General features: G+C 42.8%; 1 protein-coding gene across 2 annotated transcripts in view; it reads right to left on the bottom strand.

Moving 5' to 3' along the window:
• Window positions 1-22,848, bottom strand: part of sgk2a (serum/glucocorticoid regulated kinase 2a) — an 88,507-nt gene that overhangs the window by 8,476 nt on the left and 57,183 nt on the right. For both annotated transcript variants that reach the window (XM_051932582.1, XM_028812108.2), the window contains exons 7-13: window positions 22,370-22,501; window positions 20,024-20,136; window positions 17,461-17,497; window positions 12,993-13,079; window positions 11,182-11,277; window positions 9,743-9,898; window positions 1,606-1,695 (exon numbers count right to left, since the gene is read on the bottom strand). In XM_051932582.1, coding sequence (XP_051788542.1) covers window positions 1,606-1,695; window positions 9,743-9,898; window positions 11,182-11,277; window positions 12,993-13,079; window positions 17,461-17,497; window positions 20,024-20,136; window positions 22,370-22,501 — 711 coding nt within the window. The remainder of the gene's footprint in view (window positions 1-1,605; window positions 1,696-9,742; window positions 9,899-11,181; window positions 11,278-12,992; window positions 13,080-17,460; window positions 17,498-20,023; window positions 20,137-22,369; window positions 22,502-22,848) is intronic.

Here is a 22,848-nt window from a genome sequence, read left to right on the forward strand (position 1 = left end):
GCGAGAGTTTCCGGCCCTCACCCCCAGGCTGCCAGGAGCAGCTCTCCCGACAGCATGGACGTGCCCCGAAGTCCAGCAGGGCCTCATGGACTTTGTAGTTTTTATACACAGCCCTGCTGGATACCTTGGGGACCACCAGGAGTCGCTGTAGGGAGGCTCGTGGACTCTTATGTGCCCTATAACCTGGAAGTACGTCCTGGTCACGTGAACAGGAGAAATGACGTACTTCCAGGTTGAAGAAAAGGGCTGTTTACCCTGACCCGGAAGTAATAAGGACTTGTGGACTGTTGGGCAGAAACACCTCCGGGTCAGGGGGGTATAAAAGGACTCTGGGAAAGCCAGACACTGAGCTGAGCTGAGAGGTAGGGTGGCTAAGTGTCTGGGAGCGGAGGAGAGAGAGTATTGTGATTGGTTTGTGGATTATATGACTAGTGTGGAGTGGAGGGTGCTTTGTGCACGTAATTATTGTGCAATAAATAATAATTGTACTTTTACCTGGTGTTTGGAGTGGTACCTGAGGGTTCAAGAGGACGATAAACGCCTCTACTGCGACAATAGATAGATAGATAGATAGATAGATAGATAGATAGATAGATGAGATAGATAGATAGATAGATAGATACTTTATTAATCCCAAGGGGAAACTTCACATACTCCAGGAGCAGCATACTGATACAAAAAACAATATTAAATTAAAGATTGATAATAATGCAGGAAAAAACAGACAATAACTTTGTATAATGTTAACGTTTACCTCCCCGGGTAGAATTGCAGAGTCGCATAGATTGGGGAGGAATGGTCTTCTCAGTCTGTCAGTGGAGCAGGACGGTGACAGCAGTCTGTCGCTGAAGCTGCTCTTCTGTCTGGAGATGACACTGTTTAGTGGATACAGTTAGGAGACATGGGTTCACTTCCCGGGTCCTCCCTGCGTGGAGTTTCCATGTTCTCCCCGTGTCTGTGTGGGGTTTCCTCCGGGTGCTCCGGTTTCCTCCCACAGTCCAAAGACATGCAGGTTAGGTGCATTGGCGGTCCTAAATTGTCCCTAGTATGTGCTTGGTGTGTGGGAGTGTGTGTCCTGCCCGGGGTTTGTTTCCTGCCTCGTGCCCTGTGTTGGCTGGGATTGGCTCCAGCAGACCCCCGTGACCCTGTAGTTAGGATATAATGGGTTGGATAATGGTTGGATGGATATTACATCAGTTCAGGCCTCTTCCCAGCAGCTCCACTGGTATCTCAGTGATAGCAAAGCCTGATGGAAAATATAGTGTAGTCTCTTCTGAGCCACTGTGTGGCTCTTTTCTACTTTAGTGCTCCTTTTATGGACTGTGGGGCACAAACAACCGCGTTCTCAGTAAATTTGAAAATAATGCTTGCTGTTGCCATGTGCGTATGGTTACATGGCTAGTCTCTTGAATTGCCCAGTAATTATGAGGGAAAAAAATATTAATCAGAGATGTAGTACACTCATTGGCAATTCCAAATTGGGCCTATACAATAAAGTCCAGTCTGAAGACATTGTTTTAAAACCTATTAATAAAAAACAGTAGTTTGTTTTTCCGATGTTAAGACAGTTGAATTCATTTATGTCCTTAATGAATATCTACTTACCACATTTGGATTATATGGTGGCTTGATTCTCTTGTTGTACAGGTCATCCCAATTTATAGGAGAGAAAAATATGTGGTTTTTAATCTCCACCTGAAATGAAAGACCATTTGGGATTCATTATTACATTTTTCAAAGATGAAAACTTTCTTACGTCTCCTAGTAACGCAGAGCTTCCAAAATCAGGATAAATATGGGCCAATCTGAATCAAGGCCTAAATGCTAAAAGGGAAATCCAGTTTAGCTCAGTCCTGCTGTGAAAATACTGTAATCTAGACTTTGTGCCATACTTACCTAGACATTACCCCAACAAATTCTCTACCATAATTATCATAAATGGGAATAACAAACAAGCACTATGCTATACTCTGGAGCTCCTTTAATAAGTCTAGTACCTGGAAGGCTCCTTCTCCCAAAAAGAGATGGGGTCATTCCTTAGGGATTTTGGTCCATACTGACTTACTAGCATCACAAACTTCATGCCATAAACCTCCTGTCCTACCTCATCCTAAAGGTCCTGCATTTAATTGAGATTTGGGGACTGTGGAGAAAGGCAGCTAAAAGTCTTTCATGTTTCTAGAACTGTGGTATAGCGGGCCAATTTTAAATCCATAGCGCCATGTCACTCTCCGTGGGTACGATTGCACAACTGTGGGGAGTTAATGAGGTAGTTGGGGCGAGTCGCACCTGTACGTGCGGATGCGATCGTTCTCAATTACTTCATTGGCTGATTAAGGTGCTGCGCCCACGGAGACGTGAGTGTATATATACGGGTTGGCACAAGGAAAGTGGGAGAAATCAAAGAAAAGGAAAAAGACAGGGAGGTTTAAAGACGTTAAAGGCAGTCGTGGCGATTCATCTGGCCACCTGGAAGGAGGAGACAGCACGAGCTGGGGCCTCGTGAAGGAGTGTTGACTGTGGTGCTCCTGGGGCTAGTTCATCCCACTGAATATTCGGGTGGAATGTGTGGCGAGCAAGGCAGGTGCCCTCCCTAATCTTCTGAGGTGCGACCACGTGAGTGTGAAGGGAGAAGGGAGGAGAGCCCACCTCGGATGGTCTGGCTGTGATGCCTTGAGGTAGCCAAGACGGAGGTCAGGTGAAAGGAGCTCGTGGCTGCTGAGTCTCCGCCGGCTATGCGAGCAATGGGTGAACCGGGGAGAATGAGAAGGAGGTGGGCTGAGATCAGGAGGAGTTAGTCTGCATTTTAACCTCAAATTTTTAATGGATTTATTTACTGATTATTTTTATTCCCACTTTTCATTGGATTTTTATGGACTTATATATGTACTGTTTTTTTGGAAAACTGCACAATTGACAGTTGTTGGTTTTTTACTTTTGTTTTGACTGTTTTTTAATAAAAGCATTTGAGCACTTTTTCCACCATCCTCTGGCATCATCAGAGAATTGTCCTCATTTGTCAGCTCATCTTGGTCATAACTATCAACGGTGTTGGTTCAGCAGACTCCCATGTGGGAAGACGGAGCCCAGCATCGTCACAAGAACACCTTGAGATTCGTTATAATAATAATAATAATTGTCACACATATGCGCATGGGAGACAGCTAAAGGGCTCAAGTGAGGGTAATTTCACACTAGACCAGGGGGTGGCGTGGTGCACTAACCCTGTCTCTCATTCCTCTGCAGACCAATTACAGGAAGTTCCACCTTGACCCAATGACCTCACTTTTGGTTCCAGCCCCAATGACCTCACTTCCTCTGCTTTCCCATAAAACCTCCATTTTATCTCCTCCAAATCAGATCTGTGTTGGACTCGAAACTGGATACAACTGTGCAACCAATTCCCTGATTTTGTAGTCGTATTTCAAGTATACGGGTACCTGCCCCAAACCTTTTTTGTGGTATTTTGTCTATTCATTTGACATAATAATGATAATAATAATAATAATAATAAGTTACATAACACATTTTCTATGTTAAAAGCACTTCAAAAATAGTCAAAAGGGTATAAACATTAAACACAACACAATAGACAAAGAGTTTTGAATTAGAATAAGCAGGAATACAAAAACAGAAATTTCAAGAAGATTGCCATGTTGCTTGAACTGTTTGAACTGTATGGAGACTGGCTCGGACACAGACATGCAGACACGCTCATGTCACCCAACACACGTTTATTTACACTATTATTTACAGTTATTGTGCCACAAACCCCCAATCTTCCCCAAAGTCCAGGCCAACCACTCTGCCTCTTCGGACCGCCTCCTTCTCTCTTTCTATCACCTTGTCCTGCTTCCACCCAACTCCAGCCTTGAATGAAGGGAGGCGGCCCCTTTTATCTGTACCCGGATATGCTCCAGGTGTGCACCGGCAGTCCCGTGGACATGCTCCAGTGTGGCGGAAATGCCAGCTGTCCTCCCAGAAGCACTCCGGGTGTCCCCTCTCTTCTTCCCCCCCAGCACTTCCTGGTGTGGCGGAAGTACTGGGGTCCAGGGTCCTTCAGGCAGGGGGATGCCCCCCTGGCGGTGACCATGGGCCCCTACAGGGTTGGGCTTCCAAGCCCTGTACCCGTGGCCCCCAATATAACCAGGGCGGACGCCCCCTCGCGGTCTGGAGGAGGAGCCCTCCTCCTGTCTTCCTGGGCGTCCCGGCCGGGCATGAGCCCCGTCCGTGTGCCAAAACTGTCATATCTCAAAGGGACTTATGTTAAGTTTAGGTACTGTGATATTTTGGGTACTGTGAAGAACTGGCTTACACCTCTTTTTTTTAGATGCTATTTTAATACTGAACGGGTTACAGCAGACTGAGTGGAAAAAGCAGGAAGGGGACTGAAGATTTTTGTGAATGTGCAATGGTGAAAAAGGGTGCACACTGCATTTAACCCTTAAACCACTGTAACCAGCTATACTCGGTTTCCAATGCAATTTGCCAGCACGCCAGAGCCAGTTCAAGAGCAGTGATTTACTGAATTTCATCAATGGCGTCAGTTGCACCTTGTACATATAATAATAGATTGTTGCAGTAGTTTTTTATAGTTTTTACAGGTCATTGGTAGTGTGCAAAATGATCAATGTTGCAGTAATTGTGATGCTCTTTGCATGAAAAATAAAACGTGTTCCATTAAAATTTCACTTTTTCTTTATGAATTGTGATGTTTCCTTAAAAAGTGCAGCAAAAAAAGTATTTGGCGTCCAAGGGTGCATTAACCCCCCCCAAGTATGTAGCAGTTTAAGGGTTAAAACTAAAATGTGTGCCCAAGAGATTGAAATGCAGATTGAATTTGTCCATATCATGGCTCAGGAAAATAAGTCACATCATCCTGTCTCACTCAGGAACAGAAATGATTCTTTCTGTACCAACATCTAAATGATGAATCATTCTGAATGCTGGGGACTTCAAAGAACGGCTCAAGCATCTGTTAGACCTGTTCCATGCGTGGACATTACAAGCTGTCCTGCTCTAGCAAAAAATAAACCTGTGGAACGATTTGATCAGGTCTGACCTCATCTTACTGACACCTACAGGCCTGATTCAAGTTCAAGTTCAAGTAGGCTTTATTGTCACTTCAACCATATACAGTTAGTACACAGTGAAACGAAACAACGTTCCTCCAGGACCAAGGGGCTACATGCAACATAAATTTACAACATAAATTAACAGAAAAACTAAACTAGCTAACTAAGAGGCCTAGTTAGCTGGCTAGCAGAGACAAGACAGATTGACCTAACATAAATTACCTAACATGAATTACCTAACATGAATTACAACATAAATCAACAAAAACTAACTAACTATCTAAGGAAGACTTTTTTAACCAGACAGCAGACAACAAAGTGCACGTGCAATGTGCAAACAAAAGCAACAAGTGACAGTGCGACAAAAACACAAACGTAACATAATAATATGATGTTGACAGCTGCAGCTCTCTGTTATTCAACCCAACAGTTTTTATGAGTTTGTCGGTGGGTTGTTGTTTATTTTTATGTTATTTATTTATTTATTTTGGAGGTTCTATAAAATTTTAATTTCCCCTTGGGGACAAACAAAGTATAATCTTATCTATCAATCTATCTATATATGAGCAAATACTGCATAAGGTTACAAGTGGGAAAATCAATGTAAATATTCAATCACCCACAAGACTGAAAGAGCACTTAACAGAGTTCAGAGATCAGTCAGATCAGATCACTTAAAAAGACCCTTTGTATTGCAGAGGGTTATAAAGTGAGATGTGTAAGATAGGACCTACTTGATGTAAACACTCGTTGGACAACTGACATTCTTTTGATGTTCAGCTCAGATCTAAAAATTTCTCTCCCCTAACCTGACCAGTAAGCTCCTTCAAAATAAACAGACCAGATGTAGTTGTCTCATTCAGAGACACAAGCTCTGCAGGAATATTCAAATGGGTAGACTGTGGCTATAAGGCGGATGCACATTGTAAGCGACAAGGATTAGCTACACTGTGGCATTCACATACTGCAACACTCTGGTAATAAGAAAGCTAATGTGTGTCAGAAACATTCCTCACAGCATTAGACTATCACAACTAGCCTGTAGTGTTGACACAAGCCAGGACGGTCCATAGATTCGTGGTGTTTACATCAAATTCTGAGCCTACTTAATTATGGAGACAGGTACTGGGTGAGTAAAAACAGAAGGCAGTGTTCTACATCTCGTCTCTCCTCTTCCCTTCTTCTCAGCACAGGATCTCCACAAGGTTGTGTGTTGAGCCCACTACTTTACTCTTTGTACATATATGACTGCACTCTTACCCATCCCACAAACACTATCATTACGTTTGCAAACGACACCACTATAATGGGGCTCATATTAGAAGGAGCTGAGCCAGCCTACTGAGATAAAGTCCAGAGACTGACAGAGTGGTGTTCAGTGAATAACTTAACACTGAACACCACAAAAACTACGGAACTCATTCTGGACTTCAGAAAGCAAGGCACAGAACCTGTTCCTCTATACATCAATGGAGACCATGTGGAAAAGGTGCATACCTTCAAATTCCTGGGAATCCACATTTCAGAGAACCTTTCCTGGTCTGAGAACACAGCAGCAATGGTCAAAAAATCACAACAGAGACCAAACTACTGGTGTTTTTTTTTTTATCGTTCACCCATCAAGAGCATCCTGGCATACTGTATCACAGTGTAATTTGCTAGAAGCACAGCAAAAGGCAAGAAGGCTCACCAGAGAGTCATAAACATATTACAAAAAAAAAATCACCGGCTGTTGTCTGCCCGCCCTGGAAGACATTACTTGCTCCCGCTATCTCACCAGAGCTACAAACATCATTAAGGATCCTTCACACCCCGGTCACCACCTATTTGAACTGTTGCTCTCTGGTTGACGTTATAGATCTTTGAAAGTTTGGACTGATAGATTCAGGAATAGCTTATATCCAATAGTCATAAATACACTGAACAAAAATAAGCAAATTAAGGCTGGTTAAACAATTTTTGGTCAGTGCTGAGAAATAGACTCTTACTGTTGCTCTTGTGCAGCTACTTCCAGTGGAATGGTATTATTCATTGTATTGCTACTGGTTTTATTTTTTGATCTCATTTCTTTTTAAGTATATATTTTACATATAATATACTGTGTGGCACGCGGCTGGGGGTGGTACCCAGCCAGGACGCCCAGGAGGACAGGAGCAGGGCTTATGCCTCCTCCGGACCACGAGGGGGCGACCGCCCTGGTTATATTGGGGGCCACGGGTACAGGGCTTGGAAGCTCAACCCTGTAGGGGCCCGTGGTCACCGCCAGGGGGCGTCCCCATGCCTGGAGGACTTGGGACCCCAGCACTTCCGCCACACCAGGAAGTGCTGGGGGGAAGAAGAAAAGAGACACCCGGAGTACTTCTGGAGAGACAGCCGGTACTTCCGCCACACAGGGGCGTGTCAGCGGAAGATTGCCGGGAACCACCTGGAGCTAACATCCGGGTGACTATAAAAGGGGCCGCCTCCCTTCAATCAAGGCTGGAGTCGGGTGGAAGAGGACGAGGTCTGAGAGTGAGAGAGACAGAGGAGAGAAGGAGGCGGCCTGAAGGCGTATTGTGGACAGAGGCCTGGACTGTTGGGGTGATTGGTGCTGCGGCACTGGGTTGTGCATTTAATGGACCTAATATATAGTGTAAATAAACGTGTGGTGGACTTTAACATGGTGTCCGTCTGTCTGTGTCCGGGCTATTTCCCACAACTGTTATCTATAAACTGGGCTAAATGTGCAATACCCTTTACTGCAATAACATATTTTCATATATTTATTATTTTTATGTTGTTCTTCTTGTGTGTATTATGCATTGTAGGTTTTTTTTTTTCAGAAAAGTTGTGTCATTTGTGTTTTTTTCTATCAAGCTGGAGTGGCGCTCATAATTTCGTTGACATTTGTTTACAGTGACAATAAGGGCTTTCTATTCTAGTCTATTTTATTCTGTTCTATTCTATTCTATCTCAGTGATCTACACATGTACATTACAACAGAAATTGTCCACTGGTCAGATGAATTTTAAACCAGGGAACATTTTTCCAGTCTTTAATTATTCAGCTAAGCTGACCATGAGCCTCATCTTCCTGTTCTTAAATGATAGCAATGGAATCACGCATGGTTTTCTACTGCTATGGCCCATTCTGAAGCTTTGGACATTCAGAGGTGTTCATCAGCAAACCTAAATTGTAAAAAAATGCTGTTTGAGTATGTGTTGGCTCTCCGTTAAGCTTGAAAGAGTTTTGTCATTCTCCTCTGACCTTTTCTGTTAACTAGGTGTTTTCTCCTAAAATATTCTTGCTACCTAATTTTTTTTGTTTATCACATCATTCTCGGTAAACTCCAGAGGCAGTAGTATGTGAAAATCCCACTAGGACAACCATTTGTGATATATGGGAAGCAGCACATCTGACGAAGCAAAGACAGTGCTGCCCACGTTGTTTACAGCATGCATTTTGGTTATAGTAAAGTAACAACTAAACCTGTTCCTATATAGATATACCTAATAAAGTGGCTACAAGAGTGTTAATTATACCATTCATCCATCCATTATCCAACCCGCTATATCCTAACTACAGGGTCACGGGGGTCTGCTAGAGCCAATCCCAGCCAACACAGGGCACAAGGCAGGAAACAAACCCCAGGCAGGACGCCAGCCCACCGCAGGGCGCACACACACACACACCCACACACACACCAAACACAATTTAGGATCGCCAATGCACCTAACCTGCATGTCTTTGGACTATGGGAGGAAACCGGAGCACCCGGAGGAAACCCACACAGACACAGGGAGAACATGAAAACTCCACGCAGGGAGGACCTGGGAAGCGAACCTGGGTCTCCTAACTGCGAGGCGGCAGCGCTACCCACTGCGCCACATTGCTGCCTAATTATACCATCTATATGAAAAACTGCAAAAAAAATATCCAGATGCTACATATTTATTGAGAAGTTAAAATATTTTGACATTATGCAGTCCTGTGTTGAATTATGCTACTCATTTGCTTGCACAAGCAACAATCTATCCATTTCTTAACCAGCTTATCCATTTCAGGCCTGGGAGCATCACTGGGTGCAAGGGCAACAGTTTACTACTCACACTCAGTAATGCTGAGCCTAATGAGACTTTGTAATGTTATTTTAAACTGGTGTCATGCAAGTGTGCATGGGACACAGTTTAAGGGCTCAGGTGATGGTACTTTTCCACCAATCCAGAGGATGGTGTTGTGTGATAAGGTTCTCTCTTTTCCTCCCTCTGCAGACCAGAAGAGTGACAGCTCTCCTCCACCAACGCCACTTCCGGTGTTCATCCACCTTGGACACTCCTCTTCCTGCCCAGTTGCCATACTACTGGAAAACCTGCCACCTTGGGCAGTCTCGATAAGGGCTCACGTCTGAGAAGACTGTTTTGCGTATTTTGACGTGTTTCTTTTTTAATTAATGTATTCAGAGTTTGTCTCAGGGAGTCCCAAAACACTGACGATGTCTATCCTTACTTCTTACACTAGTTATGTCATCATAGACTTGAAATAATGTCGTTACTGGTCCCTGCAGGCAAGTTGTAAATAAAATAATTGTTTCAGTAATTAAAAATGAAGAAACATTAATACTAAAGACTAGTATCATTTGTAATGTGTGACATTTTACTTTTCTAAGATTCACCAAAAGAGATACTCACAAAATCAGATACGGCCCCAAGGCGCTGGTGCTGGTCTTTCTGCAGAAGACCCTTCAGGATTTCGCAAGCAGCAATGGTCTTGACTCCCCTCAGCTCCAGTGGTTTGTGTAAGATGTTGTCATACATCTCCGCTACATCTCTGCTATAGAATGGTGGCTATTAGGGAAAAGCAAAAAAAAAGAAGACCTTGTTTGGTAAGATCAGTGGTACCAGATATTCTGTTGAAAGTAAAAATGTTTCAGAAGTCAAGATGAGGGGCAAACAGGCAAAGGTGCACAAGTTTGCTTAGAAGACATTTATTTACTTTAGGACAATACAATCAAATCCAGTAAATGGTTCAATAAGACCACAATAAAACTACCATTTCTACCAGAGAAGTGCGTGAGGAATATCAAGGACGTGTATGAGGGAGTGAGGACTTGGGTTAAAAGCAGTGTTGGTTGTAACAGACAAGATCCCAGTTAGAGGAGGTCTGCACCAGGGGTCTTTTTAAGTCCTTACCTCTTTGATCTGACTGTGGATGTGTTGAGTCATGGGATAAATGACCAATCCCCCTGGTGCAGGCTTTTTGCTGATGACATGGTGATGTGTAGCACCAGAAAAGTGGAAGTGGAGAAGAACTTGGAAGAATGGAGAAGGGCTTTGGAAAATAGAGGGTTGAAGATAAATAGGAAGAGGAAGACAAAATATTTGAGGTTTAAAAGATAATCAAGATTCTGAAGTTAGCCTGCAGAGGTAGCCATTGAAAAGATTGGATATATTTAAGTATCTAGGATCAGTGGTACACCAAAATGGAAAATTAAATGCAGAAATAACCCATAGAGTGCAGTGTGGATGGACAATTGGCAGAAGGTATCAGGAGCGTTGTGTGACCTAAGAATTAAGGTGAAGGTTAAATGTGAGGTTTTAAAGACAGTGGTCAGACCAGCAATGGAGCTGAAACATGAGCAATAAAAGGAGTACAAGAGAAGAAGTTAGATGTGGCAGAAATGAGAATGTTCAGATGGACGTATGGAGTTACAAAAAGGATAGAATAAGAAATGAGGCAATCAGAGGTATGACAAAAGTGGGAGAGAAATCTAAGGAAGTACATGAAAATAGGCTGAAGTGGTATGGACTTGTGATGAGGAGAGACAATGGATATCTGGGCAAAAGAGTGATGGGAATGGAAGTCCAGGGGAAGAGAAAGGGAGAAGATAGAAATGGAGGTGGATAGATAAAGTAAAAGGGGATATGAAGGAAAGGGGTCTAACTGGGGAAAGGGTGGAAGACCGAGCTGTTTGGAGAAGGTTGATCAGACACACCAACCCTACATAGAAGTAAGGAAAGATGAAGAGGAGGAAGAAGAAGAGGAGAATAAAACCTCCATTTTGAATAAATACTTAGTAACATACAAGTTGTACACTTTCTGTGTTGTAAAATTCACTAATATTTATTACCAGCCCATAAAGCATCTCGTACAGCACAGCTCCCAGACACCACCAGTCCACAGTTCTGTCATAAGGTTGCTTCCTTAGAACTTCGGGGGCCAGATACTGGAGAAGAATAGAATAGAAGACACTTAGTTTTATATCTCACTGATCTACATTATGTGTCGCTGACCAGGATCTGAGATGGACACCACTGACCTAGAGTAGCAAATCTGAAATACAAGTTGTTAACATACTCTACAATTAGACTCTGTGTCTAAAATGGACTTCAACACACTTTTCATACCAAATCAAGTCTTTTTAGTAAGATCAAATTTAAAAATCAAGACGAAATTCATCAAAATAATATAAGGCACAGACTTTGGGAGACTAGACACTTAGAGCTGGATTAAGTCATTCCGAGAATGTTATGCTACAAGAAGAGATTCCATTTTAAATAGACACATTTGCCATTTTTGCCCACCAAACTACATTAAATAAACCATAACAGCAAAGCGAAAACATGTTTTCGGAAAGGTTTGCAAATGTATTCAAAATCAAAAAGTAAAATCTGTCATCCGTAGAAATATTCAGACCCTTAATTCAGTACTTTGTAAAAGCTGCTTTGGCAGTAATCTGTAGGGCTGGGTGGGACGCATCTGCAAATTGCCATTTTCAGGTCTCCTTCATGGATGTTCCAGGCTTTGTCTAGGCCACTAAGTCAGAAACTTGTCCAAAAGCCACTCTAGTGTGGTCTTGGCTGGATGATTCGGTTCATTGTCCTGTTGAAAGGTGAACTGTTGCCCCAGTCTGAGGTCGTGCGCACTCTGGTGCAGGTTTTCTTCACCTGTATTTGGCTGCATTCATCCTTCTCTCAGTTCTGACCAGTCTCCCTTTCTCTGCTTTTGTCCGGTCACTCTACCATAAACACCTGATTGATGGAGTGCTGATGAGACGTGACAGGTGCTTCCATCTCAGCAGAGGACTTCTGAAGCTCTTTTAGTGACCACTGGATGCTTGGTAACCATCCTTGACCAAAGCCCTTCTTGCCTGGTTTATCAGTTCGGCTGGCTGGCCAAGTCTAAGTAGAGACCTGGTGGTGCCAAACTTCTTCCACTTCACAATTTATGAGACGACTTTGCTCCTGGAAACACTCAAAGTGTAAGAAATGGTTTTATCTCCTTGCTCTGATATGCCGTGTGAATTGTTGGACATTACATATATATACAAAGGTACATGTGTCTGCGGTGGGTTGGCACCCTGCCCAGGATTGTTTCCTGCCTTGTGCCCTGTGTTGGCTGGGATTGGCTCCGGCAGACCCCCATGACCCTGTGTTCGGATTCAGCGGGTTAGAAAATGGATGGATGGATGGATGGATGGAGGTACATGTGTGCCATTTCTGACAATGTCCAATCAATTCAGTGTGCCACAGGTGGACTCCAATCACATTCTAGACACATCTGAAGGAGAATTAAAACAAACAGGAATCACCTGACCACACACAAAGGTCTGAACACTTGTAGGAATGGGAGACTTCAGCTTTTGACTTTTAATACATTTGCAAACCTATCTGAAGACACACTTTCACTTTGTCATTATGGGTTATTAAGTGTAGATTGATGGACAAAGATGGCAAATGTATCCATTTAAAATTAAATCTACAACACTATAAAGTGAGCAGAATGAGAAAGGGTTTGAATAGTTTGTGAATCCACTGTAAATACAGGCAAGCATTACTGTAAATAACATATGCCGGGAACTAGCAAATGTTAAATTTAAACAAGAGCTATGGTACAATTTGGTATTGATATCTAGCTGAGTGTTAAGAAAAGACACATCACCTCTGGAGTTCCACAGAAAGTTGTAGTTGTGCCCTCTGGTTCAATTCCTTCCTTACAAAGTCCAAAATCAGTTAAGACAACATGTCCCTGGAATGGAGAGTTTGCGAGCAGTTATTACTCATAACATAGTCACTTCTTCAAATGACACAATATAAAACTGCATTCAGGGGAGCCCAGGTTACTGATAGTGGGCACTAGTTCAAAAATAACTAAGAGTCAAGGTTTGAAGGGTCTCAATCATCTACTTATAAGCACATTGTTAGGTGTCATTCCAGGAATTTACACTTCACTACCTGATGAACTGCTTACTCATGCCTGTTGGAGATTTAGTCTCAACTAGCTTGCAAGTCTGGCCATGAAATGTTATCGAAGAACTTGGCATCTGCACAATTTGACACAGTGAAGGGCGGATATAGAGAAGCAAGTAGCATTTTTTTTCTTGCAACAGGGCGGGCGGAGGGGGCGGTCCACCCCAGGCGGCACATTTTTGGGAGCGGCATTATTGGCCAAAAGGCTCAGTACAATTCGTGTGTAAGCAGCAGGGTTTGGAAAAATATCACTCATGAATGAAAAAAAGTAACATTCTCTGATTTTTATCCACAAATGCTTCAAAAATAATTCTCAGACTGTCCTTCTGTGACGGCATCAGACCTAGCAGTTGAAATTTATGAGGCAATAACAAAAATAAACAGAAACATTACACCGATGATAATTTCTAGGAAGATAAACGACTAATTTACAATTTATAATTTCGTTTCGTTATCAATCCGATTGCGTTCTTGCTCTGCGCAGAAAACATCCGCACCTATCACTTGTACACTACACTGGTTCTGGTTTTTACAGCGTAATTATATTAAACTAATAATTAGAACGGATGGCATGGTGGCGCAGTGGTAGCACTGCTGCCTTGCAGTTAGGAGACTCGGGTTTACTTACTGGGTCCTCCCCGTGTGGAGTTTGCAGGTTTAGGTGCATTGGTGATTCTAAATTGTCCCTAGTGTGTGCTTGGTGTGTGTGTGTGTGTGCCCTGTGGTGGGCTGGCGCCCTGCCCAGGGTTTGTTTGTTTCTTTCCTGCCTTGTGCCCTGTGTTGGCTGGGATTGGCTCCAGCAGACCCCTGTGACCCTGTAGTTAGGATATAGCGGGCTGGATAATAATTAGAACATGGCTTATCAGTGCGTCTATACTATATTCTTGTCTAGTTGAGTCTTATAAATAGTTAATGTGAAAAAGTATTGCTGTTTCTCTATATTTGAATAAATCTATGCAAAATTTGTCTAATTTTTCTCTATACATCACTTTCCATCCATCCATTCTCTAACCCGCTGAATCCGAACACAGGGTCACGGGGGTCTGCTGGAGCCAATCACAGCCAACACAGGGCACAAGGCAGGAACCAATCCCGGGCAGGGTGCCAACCCACCACAGTACATCACTTTAATTTTCTATTTAAATAGTTTAACATATTCAGACATGTTGAAGGGCAGCAAATTGAAGCACCGCCCCGTGAGGCACGAACTCGAGCTACGGCACTGGCAGCACTTTTGAATGAATCTCAAAAAGACTAATTTTATGGTCATCTGTTATAAGGTACAAATATAATTCTTCCAGGAATTAGTTACTGCTGGTCAATGTTCCTCTGTTTATCTTCTTTGAAAGCCCTAACATGATTTTTCTCAGAAGAAACATCATAATTATACACTGGGCAGTTCTCCTGCCCAATTAGTTGTTCTTCTCACGTGTCTCCTGATTGGTCAATGGCAGCTGAAACACAGAGTTGGCTTGCAAAACCTGTCACACCAGACACACTTCAGCTGTCAGTGCCTGAAATGTTTTTAGAAAAGTCAAAAAAAAAAAAAAAAAAAAACACTGGGAGCCATTAAGCCACTCAGATCAGAATGGAAAACCCCTTGTAAAGAGCGACATTACACGCTTCAACATTCTCTACACTGCTTGGGAACTTGCAAGATGAACTTAACTCTTTGAGGGCTGAATATTTTTTCCAAAAAACAATTTGTGAAAAGCAATGGTTTCACACAGAAATCAACATAAAATGTCTGTTGCTGCATGCTGTGGCAGCCAGTTTGCCAAGAATGTGCAGCAGGTTTGCTGCCGGGCTGTCTTTGTGTGTCTGGGGCGGCAGCAGCAGCAATGATCACGGTCGCAGTGCATTACAATTTGGTTTCTACCCCTTATCATTGTTAAGTGGCAATTCTACTTGGTGAACATCAGTCAGTACCACGATTAGCTGGGGACCAATCAGCTGAAGCTGGAACCTCACACTCGTTTTCAATCACTTGTATCAAAATCGGAGTCCGACAAGTCATTGTCCAGTTCAGCGATAATAGGCAGAATGTCGTCTATGGAGTATTTTGCTTTACACATTCGCTTTGATCTCTCACCAGATGTCAGTTCCATTTTTGCCGTTGTTTGCGCCTTGCTACTCAAGTGAGCACAAGAAATCTCAGTCAAACCAATGAATCTAATGTTCCTTCAGACAACGAGAGTCCAACTGAAACAAAACAGTTGGTTTTGTCACAGTTTACAGTTGATTACCGTCGTCAACTCCTCCTTTTGACAAAAGTCGACATCAGCCCTGAAAGAGTTAAATCGTGTAGTGTAGGCCCACCCTTAGGCCATTTAACAGATTGAAGGAGAGTAGAGTGTGGCTGTGTCGTTACCTATGGGCGCATTGCCTCATTTCTTATTTACGTTAGTTGAGCTCCTTTGTTTTTGAGCCGTGACGCGCTGTAGGCACCTATTTACATTAGTTGAGCTAATATTATACCTCCGGTGCCGTGTGTGTGTTTCATGTGGTGGTCGTTGTAGGCGCATGCGCCCTACGTACTATCTCGGGTTTGACTATGCTGTGTTTTGTGGACTTTTGGGGACGCCGTACTCTCTCCGGTTTGATTGGGGGGCGGGACGTTGAAGCCTGTTGTGTTTGTTTTGTCTGTGAGTACTCATATTATTGTATTACTGTCATGTCATGATTCACATATGCTGTGGAGTCCGTATCTCTGGGGCTTCTGTACCATCTCGGGGGTCTGCCTGCGGTGTGTTAGACACGCGTTGTAGGCGCCCGCACCTTCCGTACTATGTCGGATTTGACTATGCTGTGTAGTGTGGACGGTTAGGGTTCCGTATTGTCTGTGCTCGTTGCTTTATTTCGTATTTTATCTTTGGGGCTTCTGTACCATCTTGGGGGTCTGCCTGCGGTGTGTTGGACGCGCGTTGTAGGCGCCCGCACCTTCTGTAATATGTTGGTTTGACTATGCTGTGTAGTGTGGACGGTTAGGGTTCCGTATTGTCTGTGCTCGTTGATTTATTTCGTATTTTATCTCTGGGGCTTCTGTACCATCTCGGGGGTCTGCCTGCGGTGTGTTAGACGCGCGTTGTAGGCGCCCGCACCTTCCGTACTATGTCGGATTTGACTATGCTGTGTAGTGTGGACGGTTAGGGTTCCGTATTGCCTGTGCTCGTTGCTTTATTTCGTATTTTATCTCTGGGGCTTCTGTACCATCTCGGGGGTCTGCCTGCGGTGTGTTAGACGCGCGTTGTAGGCGCCCGCACCTTCCGTACTATGTCGGATTTGACTATGCTGTGTAGTGTGGACAGTTAGGGTTCCGTATTGCCTGTGCTCGTTGCTTTATTTCGTATTTTATCTCTGGGGCTTCTGTACCATCTCGGGGGTCTGCCTGCGGTGTGTTAGACACGCATTGTAGGCGCCCGCACCTTCCGTACTATGTCGGATTTGACTATGCTGTGTAGTGTGGACGGTTAGGGTTCCGTATTGTCTGTGCTCGTTGATTTATTTCGTATTTCCATTAGTTGAGCTGTTGGCGCCTGCGCACTATGTCTCCTGTGTCCATGGGCATGCCATGGACCTGCGTCCATATCCGGTTTACCATTCTCGGTTAGTAATATGGATAACTCATGTTAGAATGGTGGCTCCCAGGTACTGATTACTCTCTACTACCTCTACAACGTGGCCATTGAGGTAAAAAGGACAGGATGATTTTTTTCCCCTCACCTAAAGTCAACCACTAGTTCCTTTTTCGGCAGATTTAATTCCAAATGATTTATTCCGTGTCACTTCGCCAGTGCAGTTAGGATATTCCTGTTTGAGGTTTCCACATAATTTTATATGAAATCCGCTTCACTATTCCTACTAAATGTGTATACAGTCGACTCCGCTTAAGTGCAAACTACCAGCTCATACAGATACAGTGCAGACGTATCTGTATCTTCAACCTGTCGTCGTTCATTTATGTCCAAGAAAGACTTTTCAATTCGAGTTACTTCAACAATTCATTCACCACACCCATCGAGTTAAAAATATGCAGTGAGAAATAAAGATAAACCAAAAATTAATAAAGTGAAAAGTAGAAATAGAAAAAGATGTGCAGAAAGTAGCACACATAATGGGCACTTAGTGTACCACCTCTATATAAATAAGGCAAATCCTACCTGGGAATCTAACAAGATGTTTTCAGGCTTCAAATCCCTGTGGGAATATTAAAACAACAACACCAAAAAGAATCAGCTAATTTCAAAAGGAATCTAATAACTGTGCTTTCACTGGTCCTATCATACATCCAGACATGTCAAAGAAAAATAATCTCATAACAAGTAGAAAGTCCAACATTACTAGGCCTCCCAACTGGCAAAATACATTTATACTTAGCAGATGCTTTTATCCAAAGTGATTTGCAAAATGCAGTGAGCTCTGAACTGATACTGTAAATAACAATATATCATTTAGCACTATTCTTAGGAGTCAGAGACAACACGTGACCTTGCAAATCAGTAAACAGACTTGAACTTGCACATTTTTGACATTCAGCTTTCTGGCTCTATTCTGTGATATAAAATAATAATAATAATATGATTTAACTGTCATATTTTTGTATATTTGCACAATTACTATTTTTCTCTTTTTAAATCTTCATTGTACTATCTTTATTTCTCTTGTTGCACTGAACATGCTGTGGTACCCGGCGGGGGTTCATGCCCGGCTGGGATGCCCAGGAGGACCAGAGGAGGGCTTATGCCTCCTCCAGAACATGAGGTGGCGCCCGCCCTGGTTGCTTTGGGGGCCACGGGTACAGAGCTTGGAAGCTCAACCCTGTAGGGGCCCGTGGTCACCGCCAGGGGGTGCCCCAATGCCTTGGGAGCCCTGGACCTCAGAACTTCTGCCACACCCGGAAGTGCTGGGGGGAAGAGTATTGGGGACACCCGGAGGACTTCCGGATACACCGTCAGAGCTTCCGCCACACAGGGGTGTGGCTACAGAAGCCCTTAGGATGCACCTGGAGCCCATCCGGGGTGTATAAAAGGGGCCGTCTCCCTCCAGTCGGGGGCAAGAGTCGGGTGGAAGAGGACGAAGCTTGGTGAAGAGGAGTGGAGGCGGACCAGAGACTTGGAGAAGGCATTGTGTTGTGGCCAGGGCTTAAGGGGTGATTGGTGCTGAGGCACTGGGAATGTGCACTAAAATGGCTGTAAATAGTGTAAATAAACGTGTGTGTGGTGAAACCATCTTGTCTACCTGTCTGTGTCCGGGCTGTTCCCCACAATGCCAATGACATAAGAATTTCCCTCGGGATGAATAAAATTCTTATCTTTAACTATTTAACCATAACATTTTACTCTGTGTATTGGATTAAGCTCTCTCAGTTTTGTTTTCCTTGCCATGTCAGGTCTTCTTGTTTTTTAAATATTAAACTCAAAGCAAATGTTATAATTAAACTCTGCTAGGTAATACTGAGCTATACCAATTAAAGTCGAAGAAGCCATTATGAGGCTAAAAAACAAAAACAAAACCATTCAAGACATCGACAAAAACTTATGATGACCTAAATCGACTGTCTGGAATATCATGAAGAAGAAAGAACACACTGGTGAGCTCAGTAATCACAAAGGGACTGGTAGGCCAAGGAAGACCATCACTGCTGATAGCAGAAGAATCCTCACTAAGGGAAATAAAAATCTCCAAATGCCTGTCCGACAGATCAGAAACAGTCTTCAGGAGACCGATGTGGACGTGTCCGAGACGACTATCAGCAGAAGACTTCATGAACAGAAATACAGGATGGACAGATTACAGTTTGTGAAAAATGGACTTCAAAGAGCCTGCAGAATTCTGGAAAAAGGTTTTGTGGACAGACGAGACAAAGATGAACCTCATCAGAGTGATGGTAAGAGCAAAATATGGAGACAAAAAGGAACTTTCTGAAATCCAAAGCAGACCATCTCATCTGTTAAAACATGGTGGTGAGGATGTTATGGCTTGGGCATGGATGGCTGCCACTGCTCCTGGCACACTTCTCTTCATAATGGAGCTGTCGATTGCAGTGGCACAATGAATTCTGAAGTGTGGAGAAACATCTGATCTGCTCAAGTTCCAGTCAATGCCCCTATTGGACGGCGCTTCATCCTACAACAAGATGATGATCGAAACAGACTTCTGAGGCAACACAGGAGTTTATCAAAGTTAAAAAATGGAAAATTCTGGAATGGTGAAGCCAGTCACCTGATTTAAATCCAAATGAGCAGTTCTTTCATGTGCTGAAGAGAAAACTTAAGGGGACAAACCCCCAAAACAACCAGGAGCTGAAGATGGCTGCATTAGAGGCTTCATCGCCAGATAAGACCCTCTGCACCTGCTGATGTCTATGAATCACAGACTTCAAGCAGTCCTTGAATGTGAAGGATATGCGACAAAGTCCTAAATATGACAACAGCTTTAATAGACCTGCCATTGGTGTGTCCAAACATTATGGTGCCCTGAAATGGGGGTAACGTGTAGAAAAAGTGTTGTCATTTCTCCATGGTGTGACCAAAATGTCTGCAAATCCCCTTAAATGAAAGTCTGCAATGTGCTCTTTAATCACGATGTCTGAATTGTTTGATTTGTAATTTTAAGCTGTGGAGCAGAGGGGGGAAATGAAGGAAAAATGTGACTTTGTTTCAAACATTATGGAGAGCATATTGTGAATTTCTTATAATCAACCAACCATCCAAAGATACTCACCGGTAGACAATATTCAGGGAATGCAAATAGCCAATTGCACTTGCAACCTCCGCAGCATAGAAGCGGGCCCGAGGTTCAGTGAAACACCTCTCTTTTTGTAAGTGGAAAAAGAGCTAAAGAGAGAATGATGGGAAAAAATTTACTATTCAAAATATACATCACTTCAAAAATAATGGGGCAATAAATCCATCATCCAACCCGCTATATCCTAACTACAGGTCATGGGGGTCTGCTAGAGCCAATCCTAGCCAACACAGGGTGCAAGGCAGGAAACAAACCCCGGGCAGGGCGCCAACCCACCACAGGGCGCGTACACACACACCCACACAGGTGGGCCAATTTAGGATCACCAATCCACCTGACCTGCATGTCTTCGGACTGTGGGAAGAAATGCACGCAGACACGGGGAGAACATGCAAACTCCACGCAGGGAGGACCCGGGAAGCGAACCCGGGTCTCCTAACTGTGAGGCAGTAGCGCTACCCACTGCACCCTCAAAATATACACTCAGCCTTTTAATTCATCTGTTTATAACAAAGAAGAAATATCAAATGTTTTCTTGTACAATCTCTTATCAAATCCTGCACAGGGTGACGTGACATCATGTATTTTATAACAATGGTGTGCAAATCAACCTTAAAGTTACAGTCTCGGATTATTTTATAAAAAAATGTCCTGTAATTTCGGTAAATTGTACAATAACTTTGAACCATGAAATTTGTACATCAATGGCCAGAATTAAATTACTAACCACAACAAATAAAACAAAAAAAATAAAGACAAGATCTGACCAATCAGATGAGCGCAAAGTTCCCTGTCAGGTAAGGCAGCTTACTTAATCTGTAAAGGATTATTACTTTATTGCTGGTTTGTTCTTAACATGTTAGCTGCAGCATACTGGTAACACAGCCAACATAGCCTATACGATCTGAGACACTTTGTTTGGCTTCCTAGTGCTCTAAGAGCTATTCGCAGAAAGGCTAAAAATGACTCATTTTAAACATAATCTTGTGGGGTATCATGTCTAGACTATTTTTCAGCAGCCATACCACCTGCACTTCAGAACAGGTCATCCACCTGAAGGTAAGCGTGGTCGGGCCCGGTCAATACTTGGATGGGAGAAAAACCAGGAAAAGCTTAGGTTGCTGCTGGAAGAGAAGTTGGTGGTGCCAGCAGGGGGTGCTAATCCTGTGGTCTAAATGTGGATCCCAGTACAGTGACGGGGACACTGTGCTGTAAATATAGCACCATCCTTCGAATGAAATGTAAAACCAAGGTCCTGACTCTCTGTGGTCATTAAAGATCCCTGAGCATTTTTGAAAAGAGTAGAATGGTTCTCAAAGTTCAGGCTAAGTTGCCTATCACGGCCTTGTCCGTTCTGGCCCCCTAATCATTCCCTGTATCTTATTGGCTATCACTTCCCCTCACCCTTTCACCACCTAACACAGTAGTTCTCAATCTGTGAGGCGGGCCCCCCTAGGGGGGCGCAAAGTAACAAAAAGGGGGGCATGAAGATGTGAAAAAAAGAAAACAAGAATCACAAATATGAAAAATACATCTATTGAAACCAAAACAAATTAACTTAAACTACATTCTGATACTAGAAAAATAAATATAGAGTTAGATAAATGTCGATGAAAGTTAAGTAGGTATAATAAAATATGCATCTATGATATATCATTAATTTAAAAAGAACAATTTGGTATTAGTGGGCTCCTTTCAAAAAAATGTTAGGGGGGGCATAATTAAAACTGTTATGAAAACTCGGGTCGCAAATACTTAAAGGTTGAAAAACGCTGACCTAACAGATAATGTGTGGTGAGCGTACTGGAGCAATAATGGCTGCCGGCGCATCACCCAGATGGGTGCTGCACATTAGTGGTGGTGGAAGTGAACCCCCTCTGTCTATGTAAAGCACTATATAGATGTAATTCAGTATTATTATTATACAGTAAGTGATTACAAATATGACATTATTTTTGATTTTTGATCCTTTACTAGGGATTTAGCTCTTAATGGGCCTCTATCAGAGAGTGAAAAATTACAAATTTCTATTACAACTGAGAATATTTTGACTTTAAACTTTGAAATTGAAGCTCACATGTTAATATTTCAGATATCTGATGCACCTATCCTTGTTTATTATGTACTTCATACCTCATAACGTAAATCATTATATTTCTTAATGAACACCCAAATTAACACGGCTTACACTAATTCAGACTTTTTCTGATATTGACATTATAGCAGAGAAAAATATGAACAAATAGGCCGCCAATTAACACCACTTTAACCCCCCAGTATTAGTTGTCCCGGCGTTATTTTAGTAACCGTTCTCTTAATTACCTCTCCTCCATTGACATAGTCGAGAACAAAGTAAAGCTTTTCAGGGGTCTGGAAAGAGTAGTGCAAGCTAACCAGAAAGGGATGTTTGACACTCTTCAGCAGCACATTGCGCTCCGCCATGATGTTCTTTTGCTGAAAATAAGAATCACAGATTGGTGATTTCATGAGATTGATTCTTTTAATATGAATGATTTAAAAAGTCATGCAAGCAGGAACAGGGTTTTAAATGTAAATGTGCAGCAAGGACTTTATCCTGGTCCAGGATAACAGTGAGAGATGAAAGAAAACAGACAGACGACAAATCGCCAGCAGCATTAACTAATTTGAGGTTTGAAAAAAAAGTGCTTTACAGTAATATATAGTTTGACAAAAAACTTCCAAAGAATAAAGTTAAATATATTGTCATAATATGTAAAGGATGATCCAAACATCTGGTGAATCCAAAACTGCACAATTTAGAGTTGTCTAAATAACCAGCA

This window comes from Erpetoichthys calabaricus, chromosome 10 (genome assembly GCF_900747795.2).
Source record: "Erpetoichthys calabaricus chromosome 10, fErpCal1.3, whole genome shotgun sequence".
Lineage (NCBI taxonomy): Eukaryota > Metazoa > Chordata > Cladistia > Polypteriformes > Polypteridae > Erpetoichthys > Erpetoichthys calabaricus.